We start from the raw sequence: 11,617 nt of genomic DNA, 5'->3' as shown, positions 1-11,617 counted from the left end.
CATAAACCGTGGCGCATTTCGAATATTGACGTTTAATGTACCAAGATATATGATATAATTGATATGGAGTGGAATATATGTGTATTTATTATCATGATTATGATATCTTGTGATAAAGATGATGATTAGCAGTGATTGGGTAATTATATCATTAATTCTCTTTGTCATGCAAAAGAACCACCTACGCATGTATAATCAATCATCCTTTGAAAAGCGGGAAATCAGTCTTGCTTCCTCTTTCCATCACAAATGACCTATTTTACGGGGGCGGAGTTTTTTGTTCCATGAACACGTTATTCGCCGCTCACAATATATATCTAGCTGATGTTTTCTTTCTTGGATACTTGGTAAATCACTGTTAAAGACAATAAAGGTAGTCAAGCACGTTAGTATGGCACTTATTGTGGGACGATATTAATGCTTACTAATACCAGTAAAGTGAAACATAACTTATCTCGCGTGTCTATCCTATGAGATTGTATAAGCCTCTGGCAACACGGTTGTATCCAGTAGCTGTTGACTGTATGACAGCAAACGTGATAGATTGACGAATTGACTCCACGATGAAACGCATTACCTAAACACATCACAGCCAAACGCCGCACCTCCACGGTGAACGGTCAGTCACTTCTAGTTTCAGTGATATAGTCGTTTTAATCAAGAAAACTTGCGTTTGTCTGAAGAGCAGATTATATAGATTTAGATTGTGTCTCTGAATTATACGAGAACGTGACGCACTAAAACTTACCTCATTTATGACACTGCACAAGGACGGCGACAAAGTTGCAGTGAGGGTAAGGTAGTCATTTATGACACTGCACAAGGACGGTGACAAAGTTGCAGTCAGGGTAAGGTAGTTACGAACAACTTCCGAATGTACTGGACTCATTGAATTGTGAATTGTTACTTCGAAATTACCGGAACATATAATATCAAATTCGTTTATTGACTAGCCATATTCTTTGTATTGCGCTTATTAAAAACGCCAGCATTCAGAAGAATATTAATGAAGTGATAGAACAACGGAGACGTCTTCGACCTTGGAAAAAGTTTACTTTAAAATCAGACCATACAAGAGAGATCAAGAAAACCTTCTTTAATCAAGAAATTACAGACGCTAAGATGGAATACAATTCTTCTTCAAACGCCAGTGATATTCCTGATGATATCATTGCGGCTACTGTAAATGGCCCTTCAAGTTCGTCTAGTTTAACATATGGGGACATGGATATTGGTGATTATTTCTGGTCTATATCAGACTGGCAAGCCTGGTATAATTCAACTATATCTGGCCCATGTGAGATGTTACCGCTAACTCCCGGTACTCAAATCTTCCTGGGTATCGTGTTTGCATTAATAACATTAATATGTGGACTAGGTAATACTTTGTTATGTTTCATCATCTTCACGCAGAAAAGACTGAGAACCGTTACCAATTTGTTGATTGCTAACCTGGCCGTATCTGATGCTATGGTGGCATTACTTTGTGCCCCGTTCAGTCTTCACTACTACCTTCACCAGGACTGGATTTTTGGAGAACTCATGTGCCCTCTCGTTGGTACCATAAAGTTTGTTTCTCTATTCGTGTCGGTCAATACCCTCCTAGTTATTGCCGCAGACAGGTAAGCAAGATCGATATAAAAGGGGCATTACTGTTTACATATGATTCATTCAGTAGCCACATTCTATGAAATCATTTAATACTGTCGTATCATCCATCCTATCTCAGCTAACCAAAAATAAGAAATGTTTATAGAACATGCAACTAATTATTCATTTGATCATTATTTATGTAACATCCCATCCTTATAATCCATGCAAGTGAGAGAATCTTACCGTATTGTGTAGGTAATAAACAGCAATCTTAACACTCGTCCAACTGAGCCATATGTTGTGTAACACCGACTCCCCCCAGTTTTCTTACATTATGTACCTATGTACCTATTATATTTGATACCAATGTAAACCTACGAGTCCAGTGATAATAATGTAAGTACAAACATTCACCACATAATATTGATATGACGTCATAATGTGAGTGCGCCCTCGTAAATTTTGAATTTTTTACTATGTACAAATTATAGGTAAAATTTATTTTCTGCAGAAAATTTCACGAACATATGCTAGATATTAACCAAAATACCAAGTTTAAAGTACACATCCCTTGGAATATTTTCACAAGAGCAAAATGAAACTAATGGTTTTTACTGTTGAAACATATTGTGGGACTTATCCCACCCACCCCTTTTATGGTAGACTTTGGTGGGTGGCCATATCCCCGAGTAAGGTGGTGGATTGAAATATTTATATCGGGTAGTAAAATTGGGTGTAAAAAAAGCGTCTTGTATGCCGAATGAAAAGCGGTGGTGGGTAAATGCCATTTTCGTAGGATGTGGGCCATGGTTAACAAGGAATGATACTCCTGACGACGGAGTTATACTACTATAGTATCCAATTTATATTTTTATTCTCATACTCTCGACGTAGCTTTTTAACTACTATTATAAATTTAAGTTTGTTACGTCATCCGAGCCTCTGATCTTTGATTAGTATGCATACATACACATCTTGCAGATTTTGTCTTTTTTGGAGTTATTCTGTTCATGCTTTATACACAAAATGTTCGCAGCGCAAAAGCAAGCACAGACGAATGTAACATATATTTTTGGTATTAATCTTATTCATTCATTTTTTCAAGGGGGGATTGTTGGTAAATGAAAGAAGCAAAATGCCCCGTTAACCAAAAAATAGTGACAAACCAATTGAGCTCAGTTCAAATCTCATATTTTAATCAGCAGGACCATTCATCGTGTTTAATTTAATACGCATACTCAATAGTGCGTCTTAAATTTTACAATCTTCGGTTACAGAAAATAAAGTTGAAATGCTTTTAAGAAAGAACTCAGCGTAAAACGTACATTAACAAACTCACTTTCTTCCCCTTACGATGACTTTGTATGTAAACAGGTCACGCAAGCTTTCTAGCAACTTGGTGCTTGAGTTTTCTTTTTATACTCATTTCTTATGCTACTCTAATTTTATCAATTCCTTTTGCTTTTCTTGTTTCCGTTATTTCTTGAAAGTTTCCTCTCTCTCAACTTTCTCTCCTCCCTGTATCTCTTTCTCTCTCATTCACTTTTTCTCTCTCGATCTCATTCAGTCACACCCTAATCTTCGTCCTTTTTCGTTCGCATTTCAAAAAAACATGTAATTTATTTATTGAATTTTCTGTATCTAACGTAAAATTTTCATTTCTCTTGCATTACTCTCTTCGCTATTGCTTACATGCACTTATCCACTCACACTCACTATTTCTTTTTAATTATCTCTTGAGTTCTTGACTTTTATTGTCTAAGCTTCGTCTTACTTAATATGTCCATTGCCCTTTTAAAGGCCTTAAAAGACAATGGGCTATGTTCCAGGAATGCAACCTTTCCTTGATCATATTCGTAAAATAGATAGAAATATTTGACCTTGAAGAGTATTCTCTATCAGACCTTCACTTTTCGTCTCTTTATTTTTCCTTTCGTTCTTTTTCCTTGAAACTTAAGTTTATAACAATATTACTATTGGTTTTTAAAACTATTTTTCCATACAAAAACATGCAACAAAATAATCAATCAAGCAATCAAACCGTTATTTATGTTAACATTTTTTATGTTAACTATTTGTGTACGCAACCATAGACACTTACAAACTTTAATAATATTAACTAGATTCTAGACACGAATCGATGCAATTAATATTGAAGGCATCAGCACAGATGTAACTCGTACCTAAGTAGTCCTACCTGTAATTGTATCTACCCTGTCACGTAAATCACAATCATTTATTGGTTGTCGCTTACGGGGAGGGGGGTCATGTGCAAAGTCGCGATTATATATTGAAGTGGGCATTTGAAGTCTTGATGTTAGTGGTTTATAACTTGGTCTTGAAGGTCTTGACGTCTGGTCGAGTTGGTTCCATTCGTGAATAATCTTTGGATATAGCGAGTGCTTGTGACAGTCCTTGTGACAGACCAAACACTATTAAAATGAACACTCTTTTAAACAGCCAGAGAGGTAATAAGTTATCATGTACGGGTATGGCTCTCTGCACACGGGACCGACGGCTTAACGTCCCTCCGAAGGACGGAGTACTTTCATGATTCATTTACCCAATTCTAAATGAACCATGGGGAGAGCGGAAGTCTGAATTTAATCTACAGAAGTTGCCAATTAATTTCAGACTTGTTTTCCAAGTCAATATCCCAGCAAATCGCCACCTCCGGGAATTGAACCCGGGACCTCATGCACTAAAAGCAAGTACCCTAACCATTGCGCCACGCTCTCCTCTAGGATATGGCGACCCATCTTGCAATTCTTGGTAATCGGATTCCTCTTGTGAGTGACTCTCATACTGAAGCACGTGGAAGAATTAAAAGACATCTGCCAATCTCCCTCCCACTTGTCATCAAGGTCTTTTTGGAGCCTCTCAGAATCCTCTGTGGATTGTATTCTATTGTAAAGAATACAATCGTCAGCAAAAATTCTGACCTTTGAGTGGACCATTGACGGCAAATCATTGATTTATGCCAAATACTGTACCTAGGGGTCCCAAAACAGTACCATGGGAAACCCCCGACGTAACACTAGCTCTGGTGGACGAAACCCCTTCCAAAACTACCTGTTGATGACGACTAGTAAGGAAAGACTCAAGCTGTTGCAGACAAAGAAGTGTACTATCATAATAGGGAGAAAAGATTAAAAAGTTCCAATTCGGCTAGCTGGTATAGAGAAATATGACCACTAACAACAAGTCTCACACTTCTATACAACCTCCTGCTGGAGTTGATCCTTCAAATGCTGGTGATGTTGTGCAGTCAGTTAATGAGCATTTTGTTTCTATATAGGGAGCGACGTCGCGACATAAGCCCTTTAGTCTTGCAGGAATTACCCGCATTTATATCCTTGGGATGTGTATCAAAAGCTCTTGAAGATCAAAAAGAACAAGGCCGGTGGACCCGATGGAATTTCCGCGAAAATAATTCGTGAGTTTGCATATGAAATAAGTAAACCATTAACTGACATATTAAATACATCTTTTAGAGAAGGAGTAGTTTCCCCAAAGTGGAAGCAGGCCATAGTGGTTCCCATTCCTAAGTCTAGTCTGCCAACTTGGAACCAGCTATGACCTGTTTCCCTGACGGATCACTTTGCTAAGGTTGCTGAGTCTTTTATTATTGAATGGCTTATGCAGGACATTGAAGATCAAATCGATCCTAACCAATTTGGTAATCGTAAAGGGCATTCCACGTCTCACTACCTTGTCAAGTTGATTAATAACATCCTGATGCATGCTGAAAAAACCAAGAGTATGTCTAGGATTGTAATAACAGACTTCAGCAAGGCATTTGATCGTGTAGATCACAATGTGGCCATTCCAAAGTTAATCCAAATTGGTACTAGACCTTCTATTATATTACAAAATTTGGTGTACACGGTTAGCGGAATATTCGTAGTCTTATCAGTTAAAAACAGTTGGAATTTGAAAGAATTTAGAATGACGAAATAGTATAAGGAGAAGTTTCCGTGCGTGTAAAATCAGGTGGAATTTTCTGCATTCAAACAGGTATTTGCTGCCCTTCCAAACCGTAAATTTAAATAGCATAATTCTTATATCACGGCTTTGGACATACCGTAAAAACTTGATAGTTAGCATATGTGCTTACTATCGAGCGCTTTTGAAACCATGAAATTGTACCAAAGTCCGGCGCTTTACCAACTGAGCTAATGGGGTTGAGACACACATTTGTAGGTTTACTTGTTCGTATAGAACTATGTGTATCGATGATGTACTGAAACCCTTAACACTTTTGTGGATGGGGCTCTTCATGTGGATGGGGCTCTTCATGTTTGCATGTTTTAAAAGTGCTCAATAGTAAGCACATATGCCGCTAACTATCGAGTTTTTACGGTAGTTACGCTAAAAGTATAAAAAAATATCTTATAGACAAAAACTCGTAGTAAACATGACCAAATCCAATAAATAAATTACTTTACACATTTTAAAACGGTGTTGCAGTAAACGCAACAAGACAAACATAATTACAATTAGAAATAAACAAAAATCTAGTGAATCCACAATGAAAAATACACAAAAAGTCTTTTAGTAATGAATCAGCTTTTCAAAGTATTTATTTTATTCAAGTGCTAGCAAATATTTCCGGCAAATATTAAATCAAAATTCAGGTGTACCTCAAACATTGTTCCTCTTTGAATACAACAATATTATCTCAAGTACTCCTCAAAGCGTTTCAGTGTTTGAAAATTGCGAAGGCCACATCTCAAATAACGCGCCATAATCGGTTATAGAAAGTTTTGTGTAAACACGCCTCTTGTAGTTTGTTTATTACATCTTCTCTGGTTTAACTTGATGAATGATTGAAGTATTATGTAGAAATTATTCATATTAATATTGTCGTGAAAGTGTTTCTTAGGATTACAACATTTTAAATAAAGACTGTACAAAAAGTAACGCAGCTGTTATAAATACGTCTATAACTTCTGATAAGTGAATGTTGCAGCTACCGTATTTGTATTGATTTGAAGTCAGCGCGAAGATAAAGGAGGGGTTTACGTGCTATAATGATTGCGTAATAACATTGATCGCTGTAAACTGCATCTTTTAAATTCGGGTATTTTTCTTCAAAGGTACTAGAGTATAGTTTATATTGAACGACATTTAACAAAAGGGGTATCAAAATGCGCGTAAATAAATCATCCTTCTTTCTATGCAGAAATATTGTGGAAACAATTATTAGTTCTGAAGCTATAGGCGTATGGATAACAGCTGCGTTACTTTTTGTGCAGACTTTAGTAAGAATCCTTACAAAGGGGGTTGAAAGTTGAAACTCGCACAAAGCTGCTTGCAATTATTGCTTACTGTACGAAGCCTGGGAGGTGACAGAAATAAAATAATGATATGATTGGCATAATCAGAATGTGAATCTTTAACTGTGCCTTTTATAGAATCTAGCTTTTTTATATGTATTTTGTAATGTTTTCTGAAAATACAATCAAGAAAATCCAGATTTATAATACCCAACCACATTTCTTCCCTCTTGCTATCCATTAAAAATGAAAGAAACTTCGTAGTGCGAATTTGGTTCAAGCGCAGATAGAAGCACTGATCTACAGCGTCATCATCCCTATATCTTCGTGTCAAAAATTGCCGTGATAGTACGGCGAATCTATTCGTTCTTCAACAGCTACGCATGGCGATTTTGTTCGAGATTGGCCGAGCGACTCAGCTAAGCATATCACGTACACTATGAGATACCGCAGCGTTTCCATTCATACACGTTTTTACGATCTGTGAAAGCTCGGTACCCATTATGATGTTGCCATTACAAGAAAATTCGATTTGTTGTCAGGTAAAACCATAAAACCCAGGTTTTGTTTTCAATTAACTCACTGGAATTTCAATTGAATAAGATACGATTATCGTTTTCTTTTAACATATATATTTTACTGCATTTTCACCGAAGTGTTTTTAAATCGTACGATATTAATGTGATATATTCAACTGTTTGAGAATTATAATCATATGAAAAGAACAAGCTTAGCCCATTCAGCTCAGATCCACGTGCGCAAGCACTGGCTATAGAATGCACCATAGTGAGACACTATACAACTTTCTTTAAGACGTGATTAATTTCAGGGAAAAATATTTATTTACAGGGTGTCGACACTGTGTGATCTTTCAGGAACATCCCGGTGGAGAAAGCTCTGTTTGATTACCCAATGTACACCTGTTAGCTTCGATCGTCGACGACTTTCTCTATGTTCATTTTCCAGTGAAATCAAAATTTAATACAACTACTCCATAAAAAAAGTACCTAATAGCGGTAGGCAAATATGCCCATTGCAATGAGCATAATCGTCTCCAGGCACGGGTTTCTACTTTTTTTTAAATCTTTATATTCGGTGTATTCAGATTGTCGTGTGTGAATTTTAAAGAGTTTATTTTGTTGCCTTATTTAGTTTTAAATTTCAAATTTCTACAGCAATATTGTTTATTCACCAACCTGTTACTCTATACATCTGAGAGTACACAGCCCCCATAATGAAAACATTCCTTCGTCAATTTGGACACACTTGGAAAGGTATATTTTGGATGATCTATAATTATGTGCAGTGAAGGTTTCTAAAAATTATACTTGACATTTTCAATGCACATAATTATATTGAATGGGTATATCCATTACTCAGCAAACAAAATTAAAAGCGATTCTACAGTGCACTGAAGATGGGGTACAAAATCACACATTTCCCCATACAACACTAAGTGATAGGACATTTTTTGTTTTAGCTATAGCCCCTCTCCAGAAGTATTTAATTATATTTGTACTTGCTCAAGTAGCATTTGATGTGAAGTTAGTTACACAATATGCGGTTCTTTTTTATGTGCCTAAAACGGCCTAAAATGAGGCTATTCGCCCATTGCACGGTTCCACCATATCATGCGAGGAGAGCCTCGATCTGGCAGGATGTATGAATGGGAATTGAACCAGTCATATAACATTGCGTAAAGTTACGTAATACTTTCTTTCATGTCTATTGCCAGTTCCAGGCTCTCCTCGCATATGGCGGAACCGTGCAATAGGCGAATAGCGCCCTTTTCAGCCTTCTCTAATATTACTCTCCATTGACTTTACATAATGTAAAATGAAAAGGTCTATAAAAAAGAACGGCATCGAATTGTGTAATAAAATTCGCACAAAATGGTGATTGAGCAAGTACGTATGCAATGCACTAGTTTTCGAAACATGCGAAAGGGGGCTATACGATTTTTGTATGTATTGTACTATATGTCACTGGTATGTATGCTCTTTTCAAAAAATTTAATGTCCATCTGAAACATAGGTGCATACCCCCTAATTATTTTTTATATATCATGCTCAATTTTCAAAACATCTAAATAACTTTTAAATTGAGATCCGTTGTTTATGCAGACAGCGTTGGTTTATATTAGGCTGTTCATATAACTTGCCAGATATATTCTGTAGTCACAATTGAGCTAAAAAGGATAGTGCTTTGCCCAATTTCTTTCCCTTTTTTTATTATTAATTCTAGTATTAATAAAAAATACTTGCATTGACTTACCCTGCACTGAAAACTAAGTCATTCATTGCACATTGATTATAGCAATTGAAAGCTTTTTCTAAAAGAGCAAATATCTATTGCATTCAATTGTGTTAAAGTGCTTCTTATCACAGGATGAAGATTTTTAAGCGTTTTTAATTGCGTTAATGCATGTGATTCTGTGTTCTTTTCTGAATGATAAAATTGAACTGCCATAACTGTAACTTGATCATTGCGCAAAGTATATTGTGTCTTTATATACCTATATAATAAATGAAATCATGTAGAGCTTTCAGTGTCTATCTTTAAATAGACGAGTTGCTATGTAGATTGAGTCACTTTGGGTTATTTTTATTCCCTTCTCTCGTCCTAAAGACTATAATTATTTTTCTGTTATCACATTATTTAGAATCGGAATTCCTTCATTTCCCTTTTTCCTTCTTATGTTTTCCTGTTTCCTTATTTTTACCTATTTGCCTCATTATGCCAGTCTACACATATTATGGAGCCTGGAAGGGGGTCCAAAATTTACAAATAGTCAGCGTCCCACCCCCCCACACCACCACCACCACCGATACACCTTACCCTTAAACAGGCTAAAATTGTATTGAAGTAAGTTTTTATGAATAAAATATACACACTACATCACTTTCTGTCACAAACTTTATGACCCCCAGTATATTTGGAACCTCCCTCCCCTTCCGAAGAAAATGCCAGCTCCCTTAGTCTGACATTTTAAGATAATGCTCTTGCACATCCTCACGTACATGACGTACAACATCTTTGGAAAAGAAATAAGTCGCTATAATAAAAGAAACTTCAATCTGCTACTTATGATATAGATTTTGTATATTTCGTATGCATTAGGGGCTGTGCAATAATTATGAGCCCGGGGGGGGGTAAAATTTTCAAACGGCTCGCCAAAATCGCTTGCCCCCCTCTTCTCGGCCCGCCAAAAATCGCTTGCCCCCCCGATGTTGCGAGCTATCTTTTTGGTGTTACGAATGGTGTGAGGATCCCAAGCTGTCGCCGCATATTCTGCAATAGGTCTGATGTAGGTATTGTAACATGCTTCCTTGATTTTGCGACTGCATTTGCTGAAGTTGCGGGTGAGGAAAGCTCTGGTGGAGTTAGCTTTCTTACAGACGGAGTCAACATGGGTGTTAAAATTCAACTTGGCATCTATGTGAACGCCCAGGTATTTTGCTGAGCAGGCAACTTCAAGATTTTGACCATGGATGGAGTAGGAGGTGAGTGCCGGTTTCCTCTTGGTTGTGATCCGCACCACTTGACATTTGGACGGATTAAACTCCATCATCCATTTGTCCTCCCACTTCTGTAAAGCATTAAGGTCATCCTGCAGCAAGTTGTTGTCTTGGCTAGATTGAATTCTCCTGTATAGCACACAATCATCAGCGAAGAGCCGAGTCTCTGAGTGACGTACACCGGCTGGCAGGTCGTTGATGCTTCTGTCACACTACACCGAATAGGTCTTCCGTACAAGAAACGGATGGTATTTTAGTAAATCCGTTGTTGTTCGTCAATGATCGTTTTATGTTCTTTTTATGTCCTGCTATCATCCGCCAAATGCGTTTCGTGTTAGGTGATGTTCGTTAAGTCCGTCGGCATGCACAAAACTTGAAACGGAGTGTACCGAATACACATGTTCGGTATTTATCCGATGTGTGTTCGTATGGTGCTGAATATTGCCGGAGTTTGTTCGCTCTCCTTTCGTTCATGTTCGTTCTTTGTTCGTTGCACTCGGCCCGTGTTCGTTGCAAATACGTTCCTGTGAGGCCTTCACCACCGGATAGCATATTTTTGCATTCGGTGATGTACGTTGACCCAGACCGTGTTAGTGTCACACTACACCGGATCGGTCTTCCGTATAAAAAACGGATGGTATTTTAGCAAATCCGTTAGTGTTCGTCAATGTTCGTTTTATGTTCTTCATATGTCCTGCTATTATCCGCCAAATGCGTTTCGTGTTAGGTGATGTTTGTTTAGTCCGTCGACAATACGTTTCAAGTTTTGTGCATGCACAAAACTTGAAACGGAGTGTGCCGAATACACATGTTCGGAAGTTGTCCGATGTGTGTTCGTACAGTTCTGTATATATACCCTGGGTTTGTTCGTTATTCTTTCGTTTATATACCGCAGGTGTTTGCAAGGTTTCGCAGGCGCTTGTGCCGGATGTAGGCCTATGGCGAACATGTGCATCAATCATGGGGTGGGGGATTTTCTGAAGGGTGTGTGACGCAATATCATATTTCCCCAGTACTTTAGTGACTGACAAGTAGAAAAAAGGGGAAAGGGGAGAAAAAGAAAAGAAAGTGAGAAAAATTGAAGAGAGAAGAGAAGAGAAAAAGTTAAATTGCACGTAATTTAGTAGGCCTATGCATGTAAGTAGTATTGAGCATGTTGAGGGAGGGCACTTTCTGAAGGGTAGAGGACGCAATATCAAATTCCTACCAGTTTTAGTGATTGACAAG

The 11,617-nt window shown here is 37.5% G+C and overlaps 1 protein-coding gene across 1 annotated transcript in view; it reads left to right on the top strand.

The window, feature by feature from the left end:
- Positions 1 to 648: 648 nt before the first annotated feature.
- The window catches only part of LOC140161196 (prokineticin receptor 2-like), a 69,648-nt gene continuing 58,679 nt past the window's right edge, over positions 649 to 11,617 (top strand). The window contains exons 1-2 of the mRNA XM_072184645.1: positions 649 to 799; positions 854 to 1,622. Of these exons, the coding sequence (XP_072040746.1) occupies positions 1,123 to 1,622 (500 nt within the window). The 5' untranslated portion in view covers positions 649 to 799; positions 854 to 1,122. The remainder of the gene's footprint in view (positions 800 to 853; positions 1,623 to 11,617) is intronic.

The sequence above is a fragment of the Amphiura filiformis genome, chromosome 9 (assembly GCF_039555335.1).
Source record: "Amphiura filiformis chromosome 9, Afil_fr2py, whole genome shotgun sequence".
In the NCBI taxonomy this organism is placed as follows: Eukaryota; Metazoa; Echinodermata; class Ophiuroidea; order Amphilepidida; family Amphiuridae; genus Amphiura; species Amphiura filiformis.
The sequence above is the reverse complement of the archived record's forward strand: the minus strand, read 5'-3'. Positions and strand labels throughout refer to the sequence as shown.